The sequence below is a fragment of the Mobula birostris genome, chromosome 6 (genome assembly GCF_030028105.1).
Source record: "Mobula birostris isolate sMobBir1 chromosome 6, sMobBir1.hap1, whole genome shotgun sequence".
Classification (NCBI taxonomy): domain Eukaryota; kingdom Metazoa; phylum Chordata; class Chondrichthyes; order Myliobatiformes; family Myliobatidae; genus Mobula; species Mobula birostris.
The window spans coordinates 33,588,034-33,615,557 of NC_092375.1; the positions used below are offsets into that span (position 1 = coordinate 33,588,034).

General features: G+C 38.0%; 1 protein-coding gene across 5 annotated transcripts in view; it reads right to left on the reverse strand.

Moving 5' to 3' along the window:
- Positions 1–27,524, reverse strand: part of LOC140198922 (uncharacterized) — a 332,378-nt gene that overhangs the window by 62,942 nt on the left and 241,912 nt on the right. For all 5 annotated transcript variants that reach the window (XM_072260177.1, XM_072260176.1, XM_072260175.1 and 2 more), the window contains 2 exons: positions 11,260–11,319; positions 7,135–7,203 (listed from right to left, as the gene is read on the reverse strand). In XM_072260177.1, the coding sequence (XP_072116278.1) occupies positions 7,135–7,203; positions 11,260–11,319 (129 nt within the window). The remainder of the gene's footprint in view (positions 1–7,134; positions 7,204–11,259; positions 11,320–27,524) is intronic.

Below are 27,524 nucleotides of genomic sequence, written 5' to 3' on the forward strand. Positions count from 1 at the left end.
TTCTGGGTGAACCCTCTGCATTGCTCACTGGGAACTGGGAGTTATGCATGTATAATAACACAGTTATCCATCCTTCACATCAGGAATTCCCAATTTTTTTTTATGCCAAGGAACCTTACTATTAACCGAGGAGTCCGTAGACCTCAGGTTGGGAAACCTGCTTTAAATCAAGTTATAACTTTGCTAATGTTACTTCCATCATTCTGGGCTCCATTTCATGTACTACCTTACTAATGCCCTTTGAAAATTCAGATATAGCATGTTCATTGAGTTCACCTTATCCCTTTAATGAGCAGGAAATCCAAAGTTCAGTCCTGTACATTCTGTCTACATGACAATTTTTAATCCAACTATGTAATTAATTAACATTGTGAATCTTAAATTATTTAAACAAATTTTCACAGAACTTTACCAGCTTTAATTGTTTTCAAACTCATGGTCATTAAATTACTCCCACTGACAGTTGATAACAGGCACTCAAAGAAATTATTCCTGTGGAATACTCCTTCAGTATAGCCTTCAATCCAGGTACAACGCTGAAATTTATGAAGCTCTCAGAAATATTAACAAGAGTCTCGTCTATTTCCTGGCTGATTTTTGGATGAGTCTGGTGTATATCTTATCCAGTGTAAGTGCTCTTCAGGCAGTCGATTCTCTGCAATTCTTTGTAACATATACTTTATTGATCTTTACATATGTTACAGATTCCAAGCCAAATAAATGCATCTGGATTTTGTTCATGGTTTTCATTTCTAAAGACTGATGTGAAAAATATATTTAACATCTGCTGTTTCCTGATTCTCTGCAATATTTCTACCCAACTTATCCCTCAAAGGAACTACCTGGCCTTTTATATCAACTTTTTACATAACTGAACCAAATTCCTTGGAACCCTTTTGCTTCTGTCTACAATCTGTTTTCCTACTTCACTCTTACTTCTAATATTCATTTTGGACACCTTCAGCTTAGCCTTAGAATGCTGCCAATTACTTTTATTTTGTTTTAAGGTTACTGACAGTGACATTATGTATTCATAGATTCTAATTAATTGGAATGAACTGGAAAAATGTCTAACACATCCATACATATGCCACATATTCCGAAGACTGGGTTGCATTATGATTTGTTAATGAATCTCTCTGGAAAAAATCATTCTAACAATTCCTTAGCTTCCATCCATCTGATAATATTGCGGATTATCATGAAATACTAGGATGGCAGGAAAGATATTGGCATGGATAGAGGAATGGTTGACAGGCAGGAGGCAGCAAGTGGGAATAAAAAGGGCCTTTTCTGCTTGGCTGTCAGTGACTAGTGGTGTTCCTTGGGGGTCAGTATTAGGACTGCTACTTTTCACATTGTTTGTCAATCATTCAGATAATGGAATCGATGACTTTGTGGCAAAGTTTCCAGATGATATGAAGAGAGGTGGAGGGGTAGGTAGTGCTGACGAAGCACTGCGATTGCAGAAGAACACAGGCAAATTGGAAGAGTGGGCAAAAAAGTGGCAGATGGAATAGTGTTGGGAAATGTATGATAATGCATTTTGGTAAAAGAAACAATAGTGCAAATTTTTTATCTAATGGGGAGAAGGTTCAAACATCAGATGCGCAAAGGGACTTAGAAGTCCTCGTGCAAGACTCCCACAGGTTAATTTACAGGTTGAGTCTGTGGTAAAGAAGGCAAATGCAATGTTGGCATTTATTTCAAGGCGAATACAATATTAAAACAAGGAGATAATGCTGAGGCTCTATAAGACACTAGTCAGACCACACATGGAGCATTGTCAACAGTTTTGGGCCCCATATCTCGAAAAGGATGTATTGTCATTGGAGAGAGTCCAGAGGAAGTCCACGAGGATGATTCCAGGAATGAAGGGGTTAACATATGAGAAGCGTTTGGCAGCTTTGGGCCTGTACTCACTGGAATTTAGAAGAATGTAGGGGGAACTCATTGAAACCTACTGAATGTTGAAATATCTAGACAAAGTGGATATGGAGAGAATGTTTCCTATGGAGAGAACAAGAGGGCACAGCCTCAAAATTCAGGGGAGACCCTTCAGAACAAAGGTAAGGAGGAATTTTTTTTAGCTAGAGAGTAGTGAATCTGTGGAATGCTCTGTCACGATCTGCGGTGGAGGCCAGGACCGTGGGTATATTTAAAGCAAAAATTGATAATTTCCTGATCGGTCAGGGCATCAAAGGATATGGTGAGAAGGCAGATGTATGGGGTTAAGCAGGATCCGGGATCAGCCATGATGGAATGGCAGAGCAGACTCGACAGGCTAAATCGTCTAACTCTGCTCCTATGTCTTATGGTTTTATGGATAAGAAATTAGTTTTTTTTGAACTCAAAGATTCCCATTCTCCTCAGAAAATGCATTAAAGAACTGGAGCTGCATCTTGATGACCTTTGGCCCATAAGGGAAACTGAGGAGATGATAGATAAAAGCTACTGGGAGATAGCCACTCCTAGGTTGCAGTAGGCAGGTTAATGGGTGACTATCAGGAGAGGGAAGGGAAATAGGCAGCTTTTACAGAGTACCCCTGTGGCTGTGCCTCTCAATAACAAGTACACCTTTTTGGATACTGTTGGTGGGGGAGTGGGGGTGGGAGAGATGACCTACTGGGTGGATCCGCAGTGTCCGGGTCTCTGGCATTGAATCTCGTGCTGTGGCTCAGAAGTGGAAATGCAGTGGTGATAAGAGATTCTATAGTTAGAGGAGTAGATAGGAGAGTCTATGGGCATGGTAGAGAGATCCAGATAGTATGTTGCCTCCCAGATGCCAGGGTCAGGGATGTCTCGGATCATGTCCAAGGCATTCTAAAGGGAGAGGGTGAGCAGCCAGATTTCTTGGTACATATTGATATCAATGACAAAGGAAGGTAAAGAGAGGAGGTTCTAAAGTGAGAATTTAGAGAGCTAGGTAGAAAGCTGAAAAGCAGAACCTCCAGGGTAACAATCTGTGGACTACTGACTTTGCCACAGTCACTGAGGGCAAGAATAGGATGATTTGGCAGATCAATGCATGGCTGAAGAACTGGTGCAAGGGGCAGGGGCTCAGATTTACTGATCGTTGGGATTTCTTCTGGGGAAGATATGGACCTGTACAAAAGGGACAGGCTACACCTGTACCTGAGGAGGACCAATACCCTTGTGGGTAGGTTTGCTAGAGCTGTTGGGGAGAGTTTAAACTCATTTGGCAGGAGATGGAAACTGGAGTGATAGCGCTGTGGTTGGGGATATTGGTTTACAACCAGAGGTAATGTATAATGAGACTGTCAGGAAGAACACAGGCAGATAATAGGGCAAAATTTGCATCTGCAAACTTGGCCTCAAGCCACCAATTTCATTACCCAAATCTTTGACATATAACATAAAAAGTGGTCCAAAACCAACCCTTGTGGAACACCACTAGTCACCGCTTCTTTTTATGTTGTATGTCAATGATCTGGATAATGAAGTTGATGGCTTTGAGGCCAAGTTTGCAGATGATATCAAGATAAGTGAAGGGGCTAGTAGTTTTGAGAAATCAGAGAGGCTGCAGAAGGACTTAAATTAGGAGAATGGGCAAAGAGGTGGTGGATGGACGACTGCGTTGGGAAATGTATTGTTATACACTTTAGTGGAAGGAATAAAAGCATAGACTATTTTCTACGCAGGAAGAAAATTCAAAAATCAAAAGTGCAAAGGGATTAGGGTTCCTCGTGCAGGATTTCCTAAAGGTTAATTCGCAGGTTGAATCAGTGGTGAGGACAGTGAAAAGAATGTTAGCATTCATTTCAAGAGGACTAGAATATAAAAGTAAGGAAGTATTGTTGAGATTTTATAAAGCACTGGTGAGGCCTCACTTGGGCAGTTTTGGGCCTTTTATTTAAGAAAGGATGTGCTCATATTGGAGAGTATTTAGAGAAAGTTCACAAGAATGATTCCAGGAATGAAAAGCTATGATAAGTGTTTGATGGTTCTGGGTCTGTACTCCCTGGAATTTATTGAGGGGGATCTCATTAAAACCCATTGAATGTTGAAAGGTCTAGATAGAATGGATGTGGAGAGAGTGTTTCCCATGGTGGGGGAGTCAAGGGCCAGAGCGCACAGCCTCAGAATACAGGGGTGGAATTTCTTTAGCCAGAGGGTGGTGAATCTGTGGAATTCATTGCTACGGGTTGCTGTGGAGGCCAGGTCACCGGGTGTATTTAAGGCGTAGGTTGATAACTTCTTGATTACTCAGGGTATGAACGGTTGTGGGGAGAAGGTAGGAGAATGGGTTGAGAGAGAAATCAATCAGCCATGATGGAATGGTGGAGCAGACTCCATGAGTCGAATGACCTAAGACATATGGTCTTATTTACATCATTTATTGCCAGGCCAGAATCGTGGACAAAAAAAGAATTCCGATATAGGTTTGGGCAAAGATAATAATGACATATCATTTTGCTTTCAATTAAAATGACAAAAGCTGCCATCTGACAAAGATTACAGATTTCTGCTAAAAGGAGAAAAAGTCAAGAAATTGTTGAAAGCTTTTCTTTAGAATCACCTTGCACAGTCACAAGATGATCAAAATAAGCTTACAGTTTGTGTGCTCTTTATAGCCAGTGGAGTACTTTTGAAGTGTGGTCACTGTTGCAATGTAGCATACAAGTTAATCATGGTTGTAGGTAAATTTCTCAGGGCGTGGGTGAAAGAAAATTTCATCTTTGAATTGCTATCATTAAATTCCCAACAAAATACTGGCTGAGCATTGTGCTCTGCTTCCAATCCAATCCATTGTTTCAAATCAATTTAGATACTTTATTCTACTGATCAAAAAAGTAAATATTCTGAAGTTCTTTGTATAATTTAGAGAAAACTCAAAGATGATCAGCATGGATTTGTAAATTTGTTCTTCAGTTTTACTTAATAACTTACAGTGGATGCATATAATTGAAATCACATTAGGAGTCACAAATTGTGCTTTGGAAGAGGTTGAACAAGATGAAGTCTTTTTGCTTTAGAGAAGGGAGAAGGTCTCAATGATTTCCAAATGGCTAAAAGTTTTAGGGAAAACAATAACAGATTGGTTCAAATGGTTGCTGAATCAGTAATAAAGGGCTTCAAGTTGAAGACCGTCACTGAAAAAATGGGAAAGGAATCAAAAGCTTCTTTCTACTGCCACAGGAGGTTAGAATAATAAATACATTATAATGGAATCACCAAGTGAAAATCCACAACATAATTTTAAAGAACCAGATAATTATTATGACCATAAGATATAGGAGCAGAATTAGGCTATTTGGCACATCAAGTCTTCTCCAATATTTCATCATGGCTGATCCATTTTCTCTCTGAGCCCCCTAGTCTCCTACCTATTCTTCATATTCCTTCATGCTCTGACTAATCAAGAATCTATCAACCTCTATCTTAAATCTACCCGAAAACTTGGCCTCCTCAGCCGCCTGTAACAACAAATTCCAGATTCACCACTCACTGGTTAAAGAAATTCCTCCTCATTTCCATTCCAAAAGGGCACCTCTCTATTCTGAGGCTGTGTCTCCTGGTCTTAGACTCCCCCACCATAGAAAAAGATTGAATATAAATGTACAGTATATAATGATTATAGAAATGTGAATTTTATTTTTTTATTGAGAGATACAGCGTGGAGTAGGTCCTTCAGCCCTTCAAGCAGCAACTCCCAACAACCCTGATTTAACTCTAATCTAATCACGAGGCAATTTACATTGACCAATTAATCTACTCGGTAAGTCTTTGAACTCTAAGAGAAAACCTGAACATCTAGGGAAAACCTATGCATTCCATGGGGGGAATGTACAGACTCCTTATAGAGGTCATTGGAATTAAACTTTGAATTCCAACACCTTAAGTGATAATAATGTCGCTACACTACCGTGGCGCCAGTGAATAGGTGATCTGGTTGAAGTGCTGGCTTTGGCTTAGCAACAAGAGTCCTTATGTCTCTTTCTAGGTCAAATATTTTCATGCAGGAACTGATTTTAAGGATTCAAATCTTATTAGAAATATTATAATACTTTTACTCTATCTATTTTAAAAAAATAATGATTTTTGTTTATCAGAATTAGTTTAAACATCACATATTTATAAATATTTCCATTGTTTTCTGAAATCCCGCTTGTGGATCAAATGCTACTTGGAATTTATAATTACAACCATATTACTTGGTCCATTCAAAATAATGGTGCTGTGTGAAAATAATATATGGCTTCTAGTAAAAGTTCATCTTAATATTTTTGAAGATATTATTTCTGCAGTCATCACAGTATTGATGATAGATATTGAGCTGGTATTGATAGATCTACTCATAACGATAGAAATGAGGTACCATACCTCTGCTCTTTGCCCAAATTACAAACAGAACCATCATAAAGTTTTCCATTTTACACATCAAACATACTTATAATTTCTCTAATAAATTTGTCAACTTAGTAGTGTTATAGATTACGGGAAGAGCAATGCAATTGATTAGATCCTGGATCTCAGATGATTTCACGTGACGGATAAAACACCTGATCCAAACAATGCAATGAATTGAAAAGCAGACTCGACTGCAAAAACAATACTATTCTGCATAATTCCAGATATTACTCAATTTAGGAAACTACTGTAAGGAAACATCCATCAAGCCATACATTCACATTTCACAATCTGAAATGGAAAGCAGAACTAACATAAATCTATCTCACCTTTACAAACCTTATCATATTTCTCAAACATGCTTAAGAACTTCATACACAACAGATTAAAATCACTGTTGTTGCATAGGCTTATGCAGACAGACAAAGCTGGCATTTTGCACTCAAGGTCCCATTAAACAGTGGTGATTGGAATGACCAGTTTGGTGGGATTTTTTGAAGGTGGGATGTTGAGCCACTCGGAGAATTCCCTACTTTTCGAGAATAGAACCTTGCTGTTTTAATACCTACCAAAACCACTTTAAATAGCAAACTGGGCAGAAATTTAATAGTGAATTTGACAATGTAACATTCCCTAAGCACTGCACTAAAGTGTCAGCATAGATTATGTTATCAAGTCCTTGGGGTGGGGCTTGAACCCACAACCTTTCGACTCAGAAGCAAGGATGCTCCCAACTGAGCCAAGCTGACGGGAATACTGTACCTCTAAATCTTTCTTGCCCCTGGCCATCAATATTAGATACTGGGGTTGATCTGAAGACAGGCGGACTTTCTGTAATAAATTTAAAAGAAAGTATTTTTATGAGTCTGGAAGTGATTTTCCGGCTTTGTGAACACAGTATCTGAAAGGAAACATCGAAACTATTGGAAAATAGAGATGTCTGGCCACATGCAGCAAGTACTCAAAAGCATAAAGACAAAAGAAAAAACTGTGCTTTTCAGGTGTATTTGTTTCATCAGAACCTAAAACTACAAGACAACTACCACAAGTATCTGAGTAAGGACACAAAAGTACTTCAGTCACTGAGAGAAAATCAATAGGTATAATGTTGAACAAACTGCTAAACAGAAAAATGTTAGGTGACATAACAGATAATTTCCACATATATTTCCACTGCCTTTCATTATAACATCACTGAACACGATGCAGGTCATGCAGTCAGATCCTCAGTTATCAGAGAAATCCTACTCAGCAGACAGGGGTCTAATTCGACGATGAATTTGAAGGAGAGCTTTTCTGACAAAGTGTCATTATCTTAGTACTACTTTGAAGTGTCCGTGTGGAATACGTTCTGAAGGTGTGGGATGGGACTTTCTCATGTGGCCATTTGCCATAAACACCTTCCCATGTTTTATTTCATCATCAGCTTTTCTATTTTATCCTTAACAAAATAACTCATCTTTAAGTTTTAAGTTCTGATGAAACATATAGAACAGAAACATTTCCTTATGCTTTCTCTTTATGAATATTGATTGGACTGCTGCACATCTCCATCATCTTCTGCTTTCGCTTCAAATTTCCAGAATAAGCATTATTTTTGGTGACTATTGATCTCAATAAATCATAGCTAATAAAAGTTTAATAGTCAAATGAATCAAAGTTAATTATAAATCCAGTTGACTGAACCAGGTTCCCTGCCAGTTAAAGTACTTTCAGAATCTCTGTCCAATGTTTGTAATACCATGGATTCTGTTACAGGTAACTGAAGGTGTGAGAATCCAAAATGAATGTAGACAATTTCAGAGAAGAAGTGAGAATTTAATGGATAAAGAGAATTTATTATAAATCCACCTTAATATCACAATATTAATAATGCATGCCAGTAAAGGTCCTACCAGTTCTGTCATTATTTTGAACGATGGAACCGTATCCAGAAAAAACTAGGGGTTATTCCGCAATGTTAGTACCAATATTAGCATTATTGATAATTAATACCAATAAAGTATTTGTAATAAAGGAAAATGTAAATGAAAGGCAAAAATCCTTGATTAAATTTTGGGCAAAATGCAGCTTTATTGACAATGCAATACCATACTAAAAGCACATGCAGCATAAGCTCTAAATAGCCACCTTTAATTGAATAAAGTTACAAACTACTCTAATTAACCTCAATGAATTATTCATTTCCATGAATATCCTCATAGCAGCACATTTTGACATCAAATTTGATTTTCAAGCATTTGACTACCATCAGAGCAAAAGATTATTTTCTCTGCTGCCAGTAAGTTTGCCAAAATTGCAAATAATTTCTACTCATATCAGATTGAGAGACTCTATTGCTCTGTGCGACAATTCATGAAGTTCTTATGCAGGCCCATCAAAGCCAAGAGGATATGATAACTTTTCTCTTCTAATTTAACTATGCCTAGTATAATAACCTGAATAGACATGGAGAATCTACACACGCAAATATTTTCCCTTTTTCCCAAACCCCACATTTTCTTTTCACTTTAATGGTAAACAGGGTACATTACTAATATTACTGCTGAGCATCTGCTTCCTGATCTTACAAGCAACATTTTATAAGCAATACCTTCTCAGACTCGCAGACACAATTGCCACCTGCATTTTTCCAGTCACATTTGAAACAAAAAAACTCGGTGCATGTCTAGAAGTTGAAAACTTGCCTCTATCACTCTATACTCACATTCACTCTTCATTCATATAAAGAACTGCAGAAAAATATATTTAAAATTGATCATACACCAGGCCTTTATGGTTAAAATACATGCAATATAATACAGATTCCAGGCAACCCGTGTGGATTTCAAATAATATTCATGGATTTTCAGTCACGTTATGTTTTTCACATTCCGTAAGATGTCAAGGACCTGTATTAGTGATTTGAGGACCATGCATACCTCCTTCAGCCAGAAGTTAAATAGAACTGGCAGTAATTAACATAGTTAGTCCCCCAGCAAAGAACAGTAAGTTTAATATGTACACAGTAAAAAAAAATGCTCTTTAAAATAAATAGTGTAAAAACTTAGATATGAACATTAGAGATTTGATTAATATATTGGCCAGTGACACATAAATTGGTGGAGACATGGATAAGAAGAAAAATTGGCAATGGCTACAGTAGCATATTGATCAGAGAAAAGTTGTGTGCATCATTGACAGATGGAAATGAATCCTCACAAATGTGAATTAATGCATTTTGGGAAGTCATTACAGCAAACATTAAGGTCCGAAGGAAGGTGATGAACAAAGGGACTCTTGGATTCAAATTTCATAGTTCCTTGGAAGTGGTAACACATGCAGATAGAGTGGTGAAAAGAACATATGGTTTGCTGTCATAGGCTGGAATTTTTAACTTAGGACATTATCTTGCAATTCATAAAACACTGGTTAGACTGCACTTATAAGAGTATCATATACAGTTCTGGTTGCCACAATACACAAAGGATTTGTTTCTGCTATGGAGTGCAGGAGAAATTAACTGGAATGTGACCTGGACTGGAAAGCCTGAGTTATGGGGGGTGGGGGGGGGGTGGAGACTGAACAGGTCTCCCCTGGATTCCCTGGAGTGAAGGGAGTCCTGATGAAGGTGTAAACAGAGCCCCCTCAGGTTGCAGCAAGTTTCTGTTCTTGTGGAATGTTCATTATCCGAACAGTTCTCAAATCAGAAGTGTGACAGATTCAGATATAATCACTATGTTTATGAGACAGTTGGACGGACAATTAAATGGGCAAGGCATAGAAAGATACAAGTCTAGTGCAGGCAGGTGGGATTAATGTAAATAGGCAAAAAGGTCAGTATGGTGGCTGAACCGCTTGCTTCTGCTGTGCTATACAACTCTATGACTCCATCTATTTGTTGTAATAGAATCATAGGGTTACAGTGTTGTACAGAACAGAAACGGACTCTTTGGCCCAACTGGTCTATGGCGACCAAAGTATCTTTCTGAGTGAGTCCCATTTGCCTGTACTTAGCCTCTATCCTTCTAAGTCTTCCCTATCTACATACCTCTCCAAATGTCTTTTAAATGTTGCAATGACGATTTTACTTTGAATTTAATGTACAGGCCAGGTATAGCATTTTTCTTTTTGTCTAGCGGACACTTAAAAGCAAGATTAAATAGTGATTTTATATAATTGAAAAATAATTTGTTTTGCCAAATTAAGCATTAATTTGAGATTTTGTTTTAATTGAGTAGTTGACATTATTTATTTATTTCTTACATCCTTCACGTACTTGACAAAAATCTTTACGTCTCCATCTAAATGTGCAATGTGTAACCATAATAATTTATAATAAATAGAACAGTCAATGTAACATAGAAATACACTCAGATCAGCGTGTGTTAATCAGTCTGATGGCTTGGTTCAATATTTTACAGCTAAGATTTCATAATAGCCTCTGCAATTGTTGAGGATTCCTTAGTAAGAAACGGTATGAATCTTTGGTGGTGAACAAAATTCATATTCTACTAAAATGTTGGAAATCCAGACTATTAGATTATATTTTCCATGTGCATTACTTTTAATTATTTGCAATTATTTTCAGTTGCTCACTTTTGAGTTTAGTCTTGGTACAGATCTGTTGGATATGAATCCATCATACTTTTCAAATGAATTCAGTAAAAATCTGTCATTCTTGCCATAGCAAAGTTTATACATGGGAAACACAGTCTTCAGTGATTGAACATGGCAATATTCAATAATGTAGTATCTAAGATATTTACATTGAATGCAGTTGATATACTTGATCTAACAGAGATCAAAATGAGGTGACAATGCTGAAACACGTTATTTTCCTGTGATTTGTAAAGTGTTACTTCTGTGAAAAAAATCAGTTATATGTTTCCATTAATCAGTACTTACTTTGAGTACTTCGAGAACTAGTGGAGGGTAACTGACCAACAGTTGACGGTGTTTTGGGTCCTGCAGGGGACAGTAAAACAAAACCAAAAATGATAATGAGGTTTACCAGTAGCAGTAAAGTGATAATTTTAGAAAACTCATATTTATTTGATAATTCGCTGTTATATTTTATGCAGTCAGCACCAGAGAGTAATACTCAAATCATTAGTTAGAAAAAAACATCCACAGTTGAAACATTATACTGCTATAAAAAATTCACATTTTGTTTTGACCAACCCAAGGAATTCTGAAGATGACATAACTGTAACTCAAGGAAAACACTATAAAGAATTCTTTAAAAACAATCAGAGTTAAGTTGTTTTGAAATAATCAAAAAGATGGTACACTAGATTCACCAATTATCTCTTGAAGATACCCAGTTTATTTAGCCTTCAACTGAACCATTACTTTATGACTGACTTTCCTTCAAACTAGGCATCCCAATGAACATAAGAAACAAAAGTAGTTGTAGACCATTTGACACTTCATGGCTGCTAACCCCATTCAAGAATTTTTTGTCAATGAGCTTTTAATTTGAATTTTGAATTTCCTTAAACTAAATAAGGAAAAAAAAAATAAAAAAGGTATGAATCTTTGAAATAAACTTGATCATCTGACCTTACAAGTTAAGCCAGAAGTAAAGAATTTAGGTATTATTATCGACGCTGAGCCAAATTTCAAATCACATATTAACAATATTACTAAGACTGCATTCTTTCACTTAAGGAACATTGCAAGGGTTCTATTTCTTATAACATTGTAAGATGCAGAAAAATTGATACACACTTTTGTTTTTAGTTGATTAGACTACGGTAGTGCTTTCCTTTCAGGACCGCTTTAGAAAGATAATAAATTAGCTGCAGCTTGTTCAAAATGTGGCAGCAAGAATCTTAACTATAATAAGAAAATCTGAGCACATTTCTCTGGTTTTTATAACATTACACTGACTGCCTGTGTCATTTAGCATCAATTTTAAAATACCCCTAATTGTATATAAGGCTCTGAATAATCTAGCTCCTTCATATATTTCGTCATGTCTATCTATTTACATCCCTAATCGTAATTCCTAAATTTGTGAATATGTATTTGCTTAGCATTTCTAAAACCAAGCATATAAGAACTGGTGATCCAACCTTTTGCTCTTCTGCACCAAAAATATGGAATACTCTACCAACTGAGATACACCTGGCTAGTACTCTGGAACGTTTCAAAATAATTCTAAAAACCTACTTTTTTGTAATTGGCTTATTTAATGCCTGTTGATGTTCATGACATTTGTATAATTTGATATATTTGATTACATTTTATTCTATATAATGTTTGTCTTTACTTATGATTTTTAATTTTGTCTCATATTTTTATAATATTGATTTATCTTTACAATCTACAATTCATAAACCACTTTGAGCCTGCATCTTAATGTGTGAAAGGTGCTATATAAATAAAGTTATTACTACTTAAATTAACCTCATATTCCTTGATTCTCCTGATACATAAAAATCTACCAATATTTATCTTGAGCAGAGTCAGCAACTGAGCTTCTTGAGTAAGGATTCCAAAATTTAATGGGTATTCTTCTCTCTTCTGTCCTGAATGGCTAACCATTTGTTTTGAGACAAGAACCCCCCAGGGCAACCATCTAAGAATTTGATGCTTCATTGAGATAATCTTTAATTCTTCTAAATTCAAGAGAGCACAGGCCTACTCTGCTTAATCACTTCTCATAAATCCTGTCATCCCAAAAATCAGTCAACCTCTGCTGCATTTCCTCTATCACAGGTGTATCTTTCCATGGGTACAGAGAGCAGACTGGTTCACAACATTTCACGTGCTGCATAAGGTTTTGTGTAATTAAGTAAAGCACTCCACTCTTGCACTCAAATTTTCTTGCAATGAAGCCAACAGCTCTTTAATTTTTCTACTTGCTTGCTAAATTAGTTTGTGGAACATCATCAGCTTCCAAGTCCATCAATTTGTTTAATCTTGCTAAATTCTTTGAGGTTCCCATTTGCTCTGGTTATAGAGTCAAAGAGCACTACAGCACCAAAAAGGTTCTTCAGCCCATCTAGTCCATGTCTACCTGCTTTTATGCCCAGTCCCATCATCCTGCATCGTTATCATAGCCCTGTCATCTATATACATATCCAAATTCTCTTAAATGTTGCAACTGAATGTGCATTCACCACTTCAGATGGCAACTCGGTCCACAGTTGCACTGCCCTCTGAGTGAAGAGGTCCCCCTTAAAATACTTAATCTTTCAACCTAAACCTATGACCTCTAGTTCTAGCTTCAACCAACCTCAGGGGAAAGAGTCTGCGTATATTCACTATTGATACCCTCATAATTTTGTATACCTCTGTAAGACTCGCCTCATTCTCCTCTGCTCTAAGGAATAAAGTCCTAACCTATTCCCCATAACTCAGGTCCGCAAGTCCTGGCAACATCTTTGTAAGTTTTCTTTGCATGCTTTCAAGCTTATTGCTATCTTTCTGGTAGGTAGTTTACCATAACTGCAAACAATATCCCAAATTTGGCGTCAGTAACATTTTATACAACTTCAACATAACATCCTAACCCTTGTACTCAAATGCTCTGATTTATGAAGACTGATGTGCCAAAAGCACCTTTTACGACCCTATCTACCTGTGGTCCCACTTTCAAGAAATTATAGATCTGCTTTCCCAGATCCCTTTGTTCCACCGCACACCTCAGTGCCCTACTTGTCAATCTGTACTATTTCCAGGACGTATTCTGCTTTTGCAAAGACAGACACAAAATAATTGTTTAACTTCATTATTCCTCAATATAATTTCTCCTGTCTCAGTACATTAGAGTCCGATGTTAACTTTCGCTAATCCTTTTCTTTTCTCATTTCTATAAAAACTCCTGCAATCTGTTTCTACTTTCCACATTAGTCTAGTCTGTTCTCCCTTGTTAATTTCTTAGTTTTCTTTTGTTGAATTTTGAAATTTTTCCAAATCCTCAGGAATTTTTGGCAATGGTGTTAAGCTTTTCCTTTGATCATATACTATCTTTAAATTCCTATGATAGCCACAGCTGGGTCACTTTTCTTGTTACTTTTTTCTTGGAGGGACATACAGTGGATTCCAGTTAATTGGGACACATTGGGATCAGTACAATTTGGCTCAATTAAGCAGCTACCTCAATTAGCCTAAGTTTAAAATATTTACATGAAAAGGTATGAAGAAGACAAACCACTATTTAACTCAGTAACAGATAATGTACTTAAATGATACACAGAACAAGTCAGAACACTATCAATACTACAACAGTACTAAAAAACTGTGTACTGGTTCCTAAAAGTTAATAACAGAGGAATTAATTCAGTGTCTGCTGCTGTGTTCTTTTGATTGACTGCAAATAAACAAAATCAGCATAGACACCAAGTACAAATAGCAGACTAGCTTCATACAAAATACTTTCAATGATTGCATCATCCGAAACTTCATTTTCATTGTAACATTCAACGGAAAAGAAGTCGCAGTGAAGGGTCTCGGTTCAAAACGTCATCTGTACTCTTTTCCATAGATGCTGCCTGGCCTGCTGAGTTCCTCCAGTGTTTTGTGTGTGTTGCTTGTGTTGTTCCTTTCTAGTTTGCTCTATCCTGATTTGAAACCCTGGCTTCTAATTGAACTAAATCACTCTCAATCTTTAAGTGACATTCTACCACATTATCCCTAAAGGCCCTTTAACTACAACATTTTCAGTGAACATTCAATGCACAATGCTAGACTGTTGCTTTGCTGATCATTCAACATACTCATTTACAGTAGAAACATCATCTCTGATGCTCTTTATAATTGTGCAGACGTCCAACAGGATCACAACCTTGCCATGGTTTGGAGGCTTGCGTGCCTCAGTAAGCCGCAGAGCTATGTTGGCGGGAGTCAGGGTAGAGGGTAGGGGCCAGGCTAAGAGTGGTCCACTGGTCCTCCAGGTTTGGGAGTTCAACCCTGACTTGTAAAATAGAATTGTTATGGAAACAGCTATGAAGAATTCTTCTACATCTGAGTGGCCAAGGACAGACAGAGATGGAGGGCCTCCACTGCTGCCCTAAATGCCAGCAGCATAATGGGCAGTAAGTAATTATGCAGAGCAACTGACCTTCATAGTAATTTAACACCGGGATCATTTCCCAAACACTTTATAGTGGATTTCAATGGATCCTAAGCATATCGATACAAAACTGCTTCATTAATTAAATTCTTAAGGCAGAATACCACGATGTAAACATATTATAAATATATTTTAGAAACGTAAGAGAAGCTCAACAGAATGCAGCATTTAAAAATACATTGCAATGTCATCAGGCATGTGGCGAGAACAATCTTACCAATAACATTTTGGAATTTAGACATAAATGACTGAGAAGAATGATGAATAAGAAAGAGTGAATTTGTGCGAGTTCAAGCAAAGAAAGAGAAAAATCAGAGATTGAAGTAGTTTGGATTGAGGGGGAGGAAGAGAGAGGAAAAAATTACATTTATTAAATCTTAACCAATGGTCTGAGGGACTGACTGAATATTTGCAATAGTTCCATTTTTGGGTCAGAGAGATCCATTGACATTTAGTCAATGAGATTACATCTGTAGTTAAAACTTTTAATCATGAGTTCTATCTTTTTTGTAGTGCATTTAGTGAGCAAGTAATGTGCAAATGCAGTTTGTTTGTAAAAAAATAATGTTGAAGAAATGGGTAGAATGTTGTGCACACTAAAAACAAAACTAAGTAAGTTGACCAATTTTCTGAGGATTTACAACCTTAGCACAGTCACAGTGCCCTGAACTAGTTTGCCTATTATTACAAGATGCTATTATTTTCTCATTGCTTTCAGCAAGCATGTGCACTTGCAAATGAAAATACGACGAATAATTATATCCTTCTTAAAAGTAGCCTTATGATATCTGCTGGTAAATTATACAAAATCTAGTTTTCATTTATTATGGTCGGTTTGTTTCAATGTTAATGATTAAATTTCATGCTAAACAGAGAACAAAGCATATTATTAAGTAGAAATTTCTATCATATTAAATATGGTGGTTTTTGTCCCCAATATAGTATTCTGAGTGTATAATATTAGAAAATTAAATTAATATTAGTCACTGAAGTATTCTGATGTTTCATATTATCCTGAAAATACTCCTTGGTACCAATTATGTTTAGAAGTGGCAAAACATTTTCCATTGGTTTTATCCTTAGCAACAGATTGTTGTTCAGAGACAAGATACTGTATGAATCAGAAATAAACTAGAATATGACAAGGCAAAACATGGCAGTTTTACTTCTGTCAGGAGCACTGGATTTAAAAAAAACCTTGGGTTCCTTTCTATTACTTCACCTACCACACCATTTGCCCAATACGTAAAAGAGGAGAATGTCATTGGAGCCAACTTTATGCTTTGTTTTACACCTTATTAACTTTACACAGAATTCCTCTCATCTTCATTTCTCAAACCCAACTTTTTTAATATTTCATTTTCTATCATGTAAACTTTCTGAGCATTTATGTCATTTAATGCTTACAGCAGGCTTGCAGATTACAAAACAGCACACTAAATTTAAACTAATCCACTTTTATCTCTTCATTTGGAGCTGAAGTATACAATTTTCAAGGCCATGGAGTAGTTATGGTTTAATTCACCACATTGAAGATTCAGTGCTGGGAATTAATTGCAAAGAGAATAAATTTCCTGCAGTTTGTTACATGCGATGCGGGTGGTTACACGAAGAAAAAGGTCAATCCAGGAAGGTGTGCTGAGAGTCCATTGATTTTTCCATGTTCTTCTCTTCTTATGGTTATCTTTATATTGTTCATCCATTTCAAAAGAACGAAAATTATACCAGAAACTTAGCTCACCCAAGGCTGTTCTCACCAAGCCCATTGAACCAAAGCCTCCCCACTATAGCACTGGTCCACTCACACAAGAGCTGTTCCGCTTGTCCCTACATTATTTTTATTTGCCCTAGCTAATGAATTGCGATGTGATTGAGCCACTGGAAAAAGCCGAAAGCCCACAAGTGCTCCTTTTAAAATCTCTCGCCCCGATCTGCATGAGGCCTCCTCTCTCGATTCAATTAGGCCACCAGAAGACTAATAATAAAATCATGTATATGATCATATGTTATTTGTACAATTTATCATTAGTATTTTGTTTATCAGATATCCATTTCTGCCACTTAGTCATTATTTGATGCTATTCAAAATTTCATTACCTCTCAGTTCAACTTTCCTGATGCTCTTCATAATAATGCTCAAGCTTTCTCCTTCATAAAATGCAACTCATTTACAACTTTGTTTTTCATTCCCTACCTCAATGTCTCCTGCACTCTGGCCTCAATTACAACAAAGTATTCAATTCTATAACCATTAATATTTACTTAGCAATGAATTTACTCTATTTTCCCATTCTCACTGCTATTCATCCTTGCATAGTTGTGTTCATTTTTGATGCTCTTACATTCTAACTACCTTTGAAACTCATGCCTCTTATTTAACAGTCGAGATTTCAGTATTTTATGGGAATCAACACTAATTCAGTTTATTAAGTGTCCTGCAATTTCTGTGAATCAGATGCCATTCAATTGCCCTTTGCCATGAAACTCCCACCTCCTTTAGCCAGAAGCCAACTGCCCTGTAACTTATAAATCTACCAGAAATTATATGATCTATAAAGTGAGATCCATAAAGTTATTCGGAACTTGCTCATTTTACATCCATCTACGAAATGTAGATCAGATATTATTCTCCCGGAAATGCTTATTGCTTTTGTGCAACTCAGGATCAGGGAGCTTGAGGAAAGCAAGGGCAAGCAAACTTAAGGACACAAGGGAAGTCTGGACACATCAGACACTCATTTCTTTAGTGCTTTCAATTTAATATTGGCAGGGTGACTAGTCTAATAACACTGCATCTGCCAAATATTGCTTTGTGTCTACATAAATGATTGGAAGCCCAAAAGCTAAGCAGTGGTCTGAACTCAGTCCTACTATAACATAACCAATAGCCATAGGAATTTGTATGGTTTGGCTTTAGTTGTGATGAAGTAATGGAAAGAGTGGCAGGCTTTCAGCAAGTAATGGAAACAGCTAGCTGACTCTATGCTAGTGAGTTGATTTATTTGATTCTATGTTATTTAAACCAAATAAATCACATTCTCAGTGACAGTCAGATTAAAGCATTTTTATGTCAAACAGGGAGGTCAATAGATCTGTACAAGGGGCAACACCAACTGTAAATAAATTTCTTACTGATTATACATGGAACTAATTTGCTCTAATATAAGATTAATGATTCTTAATACATTAGTACAGATAAAGAAACAGAACATGTGGATTTTCATTTACAATAACTTCATTTTCTGGGTGACTTTTGTACCCATTTGCTTCTCAGAAATGGAAGTCTGCCACATTTAACAACAAGAATTATATTCAGTACTCAAGCCACAGAGGAGGAGCAGTATAAAGATCTACCCACAATGTCTTAATAGCTGGCTTTAGAAGAATATTCCATAAAATCCTTTTTATTTTGTATTTCTTATACCAGTCAATTGAACAGAATGTCAAAAGGTGGATTGCATTGTGCACTAAAACCCTGGCTGACCAATACAACTGTATGGCTTGAACGGAAATCAGTCACCATCCATTCATGAGGTTCAGGATGTCAAAGGGTTTTGTTCACAATGCAGATATTCAGAAATCTTTTGTCTTGGAAAATATTTGATTAATTTCTTCCAAATGATACTTTAAGTATTCCTCCTTGCTCAGTCCTTCAATTACACAGCTATTATTGCTATTTACGTCCCTACAAGAGTGAAAGCAAACACATAATGAAAAGTTCTTTGCAGTACACAAGTAATGAAATATACTGATAGTAAGACAAAGAAGTAGCTCAAAGTTTAATAGTTGTTCAACAGTTAACAGCTTAGCACGTCACGGAATGACCACTTTCTGCTGAACATCGACGACTCCTCCATAGAGATCGTTAAGAGCACCAAATTTCTTGGTGTTCACCTGGTGGAGAATCTCACCTGGTCCCTCAACACCAGCTCCATAGCAAAGAAAGCCCAGCAGTGTCTCTACTTTCTGCAAAGGCTGAGAAAAGCCCATCTCCCATCCCCCATCCTCACCACATTCCACAGAGGTTGAATTGAGAGCATCCTGAGCAGCTGCATCACTGCCTGGAAATTGCACCATCTCGGATCGCAAGACCCTGCAGCGGATAGTGAGGTCAGCTGAGAAGATCATCGGGGTCTCTCTTCCCGCCATTACAGACATTTACACCACACGCTGCATCCGTAAAGCAAACAGCATTATGAAGGACCCCATGCACCCCTCATATAAACTCTTCTCCCTCCTGCCATCTGGCAAAAGGCACCGAAGCATCCGGGCTCTCACAACCACACTATGTAACAGCTTCTTCTCCCAAGTCATCAGACTCCTCAATACCCAGAGCCTGGTCTGACACCAACCTACTGCCCTCTACTGTGCATATTGTCTTGTTTATTATTTAGTGTAATGCCTTGCACTGTTTTGTGCCCTTTATGCAGTCCTGGGTAGGTCTGTAGTCTAGTGTAGTTTTGTGTTGTTTTTTAAGTAGTTCAGTGTAGCTTTTGCATTGTTCATGTAGCACCATGGTCCTGAAAAACGTTGTCTCATTTTTACTGTGTACTGTACCAGCAGTTATGGTCGAAATGACAATAAAAAGTGACGTGACTTGACTTGACTTCACTTGATGTATCTGGCTGAGAATTTCAGACATAAAAGAGTAACTGATCACTGTCTGAGCCTAACAGAGATCAGGACAAGAATAATGCAAAGCCGGACAGTAGATCCACAGTAGTAGAAAGGGAGTAGGGCATGGGGTTAGCTATATTGTTGGAGTTTACATAACATTACCTCCTTCATCCAAAAGCCCACCACACAATAAGGGGTACAGATAAGAGTAAATATAAGCAGGCTTTTTCCACTGAGGTTGGGTAAAACAATAACTAGATGTCATGGGTTAAGGGTGAAAGGTGAAAACTTTAAGGGGAACATGAGGGGAAACTACTTCACTCAGAGGGTTGTGAGGGTGTGAAATGAGTTGCCAGCCTAAGTGGTGCATGTGAGTTTGATTTCAACCTTTAAGAGCAATTTTATTAGGTGCATGGATGGGAGGGATATGGTCCCAGTGCAGGTAATGGGACTAGGCAGTTTAAATGGTTCGGTATGGGCTAGATGGGCCAAAGGGCCTGTTTCTAGGCTGTTGTTTTCTATGACTCTATGACAATGCCTCCCAAAGTGGAAAGGGAAGCCCATATCCTGATTGGATAAACTTTGACTGTTGATCAGTCATTCATCCACAGCTTTTAATTCATTCCCTTTCCCAAAACCAATATGTAAAATTATTTTTACTGATGAGTTCCCTTTGAACAGTGGCCTAGAGATGAATACAAAATGCCAGGAATATTCTGGAGCAATAGAAAACTATTAAATATGTACAGCTAAAGAACTATATAGCAAAATTCCAATTCATTGTATAACCGCAAAATGCCTTTATGAGTAACTAAAGATAACATTTTTTATTGTACAGCAGCTTCAGTGAGTGGTTGTTTTCAATTTCTGCCACTGTGTACTCCTGTACATCGGAGGTGCAGCATCATAAATCATTGCAATATTTCAATAAACAATTTTTTAAATTCTCTGTTGGGCTAAAGTTATAAATAGTAATGGTAGTGTTACAATCCAAAATTAAGCTGATGTAGATTTTACTAGATTCATATACAATCCAACATAAATATACATGAAGTAATAATGTGAATGTTGAACAATACAGACTAAATGCTGGAGCCTGATGAAGGGTCATGGCCTGAAATATCAACTATTTATTACTCTCCATAGATGCTTCCTGACCTGCCGGGTTCCTCCAGCATTCTGTGTGTTTTGCCCCAAATTCCCAACCTATGAAGAATCTCTTATGTTTACGTGGAAGTGGTGCTCCTCGAGTAGATCAATAACTGGCTAATATGCCTTGAAATATTTTGAAGAGACAATATTTGTTGGAAGAAAGAGATCAGCCAGTTGGTGTTTGGCAAAAGACTGGTAGCCATCAATAAATAGTATGGGATCATTGGGTACAACAGAGCACAGGTGAGGAGCTTCAGTTGTTTAATGGTTTGACTATAAATAGCATTAAGAAGTTAACAGAGGAGGATAATGATAAACCAATACAAAACAATCAAGAATAAGAGGTTCCAAAAACAACACAGACTGTAGGACCATTTGGTTATTGTGGCTACAATAGTTAAGGGGTTTGTAAAATTTCTCCTGTATACTTGCTCTACAATCTCATTTATTCTGTTGCTTCCTAAGAACAGCTATGAAGAAAGCAGATGCTTATGGAAGTCAGAGAATGATTGTGTGTGTTCCAGGACGAAGATGCTGCAGTTCCCCAGTACCCTTGCTCTAAAATCAACTATCTTCAGTAATATTGTCTTTACAGTAATTCCCATACATTTGCTGCCTCAGCCTAGATAATACAGTGCTCTATTTGGGAGTGCTGTTAAAGAGTTGAAGTGTTAACATCTGAAATGTTAACTGCTTCTCTCTCCACAGATGTTGCCTGACTTGCTCTGAGTTTCTTGCATTTCCAGTTGCTATCTTCAACTCCTTCATTAGTAATCTTCCATTCACCAGAAAGTTCCCTAGTGATTGCAGTGCTCAAGACTGACACAATGTAGTGCCAAGCAATTATCACTCCCAACCAGAAAAAGTCTAAAAAAAACTTTGAAAGTCTAACAGCATTAATGTCCTATAATCACTACGGACCAGAAACTTCAATGTTCCAATCACACAAATGCCTACTCTACTGGAGTTGGTCAAAGCTGGATATTCTGATTCTTCTAGATTAGACAGAAGCCAAAAATGAGAAGCGTGATAGATAACTTCACACATGCCTGATACATTACAATTTAACAGCATTCAATTGGCATGATAATATCAGTCACATGTAGACCACCAGACTGGAACTTGACCTCCCTCCAAAACTGGCATATCATAGTGTGACCCCTCTACAAAAAACCAATAGGTTGACCCCTCAAGGCTTCTTCATCACCACTCCCAAATGATCAGCCTTATTCTCACTTCTGTCTTTTGAGGTGATATTTCTAAGGCAACATTACATGCCACTATTTTTTAATAAATCAAAATCCTGTCCTGCTCAGTCTGTCACCACGTAGACTCTATCATTCAAGTAAATTTTCCAGTGCAGCTGGAATGGATAATAGATGGCAATCTTGCCAACAGATTCATATGCACCCAAGAACTAACCTAAAAAATAGAAATTGTCAAGGATTTCATTTAAAAATTTTTTCCAATTGATTCAAATCAATATTCAATAAACATCTGATCTAGCATGGTCATTATTATTTTAACAACACTTATGTCTGTCATTGTCAGAGGACACTACAGAACCGAAATAGGCCCTTCAGCCCATCTAATCTGTGCTGCGCTATTATTCTACCAACTCCTATCAACCTTGGCCCAGATTATAGTCCAACATATCCCTCCCATCTATGTACTTATCCAACTTTCTGCAGGAGATGGGCAAGGTTATCAATGAGCATATTTCCTTTGATTTAACTGTCAAGAAGGACATGAAGTCTTTATACATCGAGATTATTAATGGGGAGGTCTTGGGGTAGTCTGTATTACAGTAGAGGAGGTATTTGATGTTGAAAGTAGACAAATATCCAGGGCATGATCAGGTATATAAGAGAACACCGTGGGAAGCTAGGGAAGAAAGCGCAGGAGCTCTGGCTGAGATACGTGCATCATTGTTAGTGATGGCTGAAGTGCTGGTAGAAGGGAAGGTGGCTAATGTTTGTTTTTATTTAAGAATAGCTGCAAATGAAAAACAATTGGAAACTATAGACTTGTGGTTGGTAAGTTACTAGAGGGGACTCTGAAGGATAAGATATACAAACGGTTCGAAGGATGAGTTGTTTAGTGATAGTCAGCATGTGCCATGTCTCATGAATTTCATTACATCTTTTGAAGAAATAACTAAGAAGGTCAATCAGAGCTGGGTAGTAGATATGGCTTACATGGACTTCAGTAAGGCCTTTGATAAGATTTTGCATGGTAAACTGCTTTGGAAAGTTAGATCACATGAGATTTAGGGAGAGTGAGTTAATTAGATACAGAATTGACTTAATAGTAGGTCGCAGAGGATGATGGTGGAAGGTTGTTTTTCGGACTGGAGGCCCGTGACTACTGGTGTTCCACATGACTCAGTGATAGGCCATTGCTATTTGCCATCTATATCAATGATTTGGATGAGAATTTACAAGGCTCAGTTAGCTGAGATTGCTAATGACACTAAAGTAGGTGGCATAGTGAACAATGAAGAGTATTAGGATTTACAGAAGGATCTGATAAACTGGATAATTAGGCCAAGGAATGAAAAATAGGTTTATTTGGATGTGTGAGTTGTTGTATTTTGGTAAGACAAATGAGGATAGGACTTCCGCAGTGAATGATGGGGCCCTGGGGAGTGTGGTACTCCTAGTTCCCTCTGTTCTACAACTATGTGACACCTTGAGTGTTGCAGGTATATGGGGTGGTAAAGGTGGCTTTTGACATGCTGGCCCTCATCAGTCTATAGAAGATGAGTATAGAAGTTGAGATGTTACGTTGCAGTCATACAAAGACATCGGTAAGGCTGCATTTGGAATATTGTGTTAATTTTTGGTCACTCTGCTATAGAAAAGATCCCATTAAGCTATAAAGAGTGCAGAGATTTATAAGGATAATGTTTGGACTCAAAGGAAGAGTTATGAAGAGAGGTTGAACAGGTTGGGACTATTTTCATTGCTCTGTAGGAAAATGAGGGGCGATCTTAAAGAGGGGTATAAAATAATCAGTGACATAGACAAAGGAAATATGCACATTTATTTACCAAAGGCTTTTGGAATTAAGAAGGATACAGGTTTAATGGGAGAGTAGAGAGATTTAATAGGAACTTGAGGGGCAACTTTTTCACCCAGAGAGTGGTCAGTAAATAGAATGAGTTGCCAGAGGAAATCGTTGAAGCAGGAATCTTAATTTTTAAAAAGTACTTGGACAGCAACATGGATAAGAAAGGTTTAGAGCAGGGGTTTCCAACCTGGGGTCCACAGATCCCTTGCTTAATGGTATTGGTCTATCGCATAAAAAAAGGTTGGGAACCTTTGGTTTAGAGGGACCAAATGAGCCAAAAGAACATGATTTCATGTTGTATTGACTCTATGTCCCTCAGTTTCTTAATAAAACAACTGCACTCTGTAACAGCTTCTTTTAATTCAGATGGGCATCTACTTTTAGATTCACACCCAAGCAGCAGAGAACTTCATCCAAAATATCAGGCTCCATATGCAAATAGGAAGCATCTAAGTATACGATCTGATTATCAAACATCTATTTGTTGTTTACTCTCAGATATTGGAGTACCAATTAAAAACAGGTGTCATGCAATAGCCCCACCTCAGACTTCTACTCCTCTAGGAGCTCACTGGCCTGTATACAAAGCATACTAGTTTAATGGAGGCGGTGACTTTTCTGCATGGCAGATAAAGGTTATTAGTCTCTGGATAAACTCTCCACTTTACAGCGAAGGGCAATCTTGTGTTCATTGAGAAAGAGGGTTGGGACATTATCCCATCCTTGCCAGCTTAGAAAAAAAATTCTATAACCAGCTCTAGCTGTTTGGTTTTGTGACTCACACTCATTTCAAACTGAATTTAATATTTGATTAACGGTTCCTCTGTGGATTATTGCTGGATTTCATTAAACCATTAGCAAAAGAAAACACTCTTCTCCTTTGTACTAAAATTGTGGTCATTTGTATTTCAGTTGCAGAGAATAATTATGCTTTAACTCTCTCAAAGATGTGCTCAAATAACAACTGGAAGGTTACCAACTTCATCCCCATTAATGATAAATCAGATACACCAGTTTTTAAAGACAAGCACACAATGCTATACTGCATTGCAATTCCTTTCAATATGTAATAATGTTATAGCACTGCACTGTCTTTGGAAAAGCTGTGTCGAATCTGGCTTATCCCTTTCGGGCAGGGTGTTCCCAACCTTTTTTATGCTATGGATCCCTACCATTAACCGTGGATGTCCCTGCTTTAGCGTGATAATCTTTACATTCCTTTGACTTTTTGGAGTGTTAGTCTCACAAATCAGAGGTCAACCACTATCCCTGATGAAACATTATTTGCCTAAATAAACTGTTCTGTTTCTGCTTCAGGAGCAGTTTTCATTTTGGCTTCTTAATCTTAATGCCTTAATTTGGAACAATTTGTAAAAGCCAGGATTTTACCACTACCACACCCAAGCTCAGACTCAGATTCATTTTCATCTTAAGTGTTCCCTAAAACTCCAGTTATTACCTCACAACACACATAAAATGCTAAAGGAACTCAGAAGGTCAGGCAGCATCTATGGAGGGAAATAAACTTCCCTCCATAGATGCTAACAACAGGAATTCTGCAGATGCTGGAAATTCAAGCAACACACATCAAAGTTGCTGGTGAACGCAGCAGGCCAGGCTGCATCTCTAGGAAGAGGTATAGTCGACATTTCAGGCCGAGACCCTTCGTCAGGATTAACTGAAGGAAGAGTTAGTAAGAGATTTGAAAGTGGGAGGGGGAGGGGGAGATCCAAAATGATAGGAGAAGACAGGAGGGGGAGGGATGGAGCCAAGAGCTGGACAGGTGATAGTCAAAGGGGATACGAGAGGATCATGGGACAGGAGGTCCGGGGAGAAAGACAGGGGGGGGGGACGCAGAGGATGGGCAAGGGGTATAGTCAGAGGGACAGAGGGAGAAAAAGGAGAGTGAGAGAAAGAATGTGTGTATAAAAATAAATAACAGATGGGGTACGAGGGGGAGGTGGGGTATTAGCGGAAGTTAGAGAAGTCGATGTTCATGCCATCAGGTTGGAGGCTACCCAGATGGAATATAAGGTGTTGTTCCTCCAACCTGAGTGTGGCTTCATCTTTACAGCAGAGGAGGCCGTGGATAGACATGTCAGAATGGGAATGGGATGTGGAATTAAAATATGTGGTCACTGGGAGATCCTGCTTTCTCTGGCGGACAGAGCGTAGGTATTCAGTAAAGCGGTCTCCCAGTCTGTCCGCCAGAGAAAGCAGGATCTCCCAGTGGCCACACATTTTAATTCCACATCCCATTCCCATTCTGATATGTCTATCCACGGCCTCCTCTACTGTAAAGATGAAGCCACACTCAGGTTGGAGGAACAACACCTTATATTCCGTCTGGGTAGCCTCCAACCTGATGGCATGAACATCGACTTCTCTAACTTCCGCTAATACCCCACCTCCCCGTCGTACCCCATCTGTTATTTATTTTTATACACACATTCTTTCTCTCACTCTCCTTTTTCTCCCTCTGTCCCTCTGACTATACCCCTTGCCCATCCTCTGGGTTCCCCCCCCCTTGTCTTTCTCCCCGGACCTCCTGTCCCATGATCCTCTCGTATCCCCTTTGCCAATCACCTGTCCAGCTCTTGGCTCTATCCCTCCCCCTCTTGTCTTCTCCTATCATTTTGGATCTCCCCCTCCCCCTCCCACTTTCAAATCTCTTACTAACTCTTCCTTCATTTAGTCCTGACAAAGGGTCTCGGCCTGAAACGTCAACTGTACCTCTTCCTAGAGATGCTGCCTGGCCTGCTGCGTTCACCAGCAACTTTGATGTGTGTTGCTCCATAGATGCTACCTGACTTGCCAAGTTCCTCCAGCAAGTTGCATGTGCTGCACAAGACTTCTAGCATCTGCAATCTCTCTTGTGTCTCTGGTATTACCCATCATGTAAAATATTTATTTATTTATCTATCCACAAAGGGGCAGAATAAATAATAAATAACAGGTGAGTAATATTTAATGAGTTTGTATTAAAATCCATGAACTGCTGAACTGCAGTATTACAACTGGAGTTACTATAGTCCATGTCCCAAGATGTGCATTTAATCCAAACATTTGAGTGCCAAAACAATCGGGATAATATAGTGGCCAGAAATTACATCACTGATCATTGTTGAAGAAGAATGGGATTCTTGGAATGTACTCTGCAGTTAAGCCTATCATCTGCCCAGACGTCTTCAACTTTACTGTTAATATCAATGAATGAAGAACAGCAAGGAATGATGAAAGTAGTTAT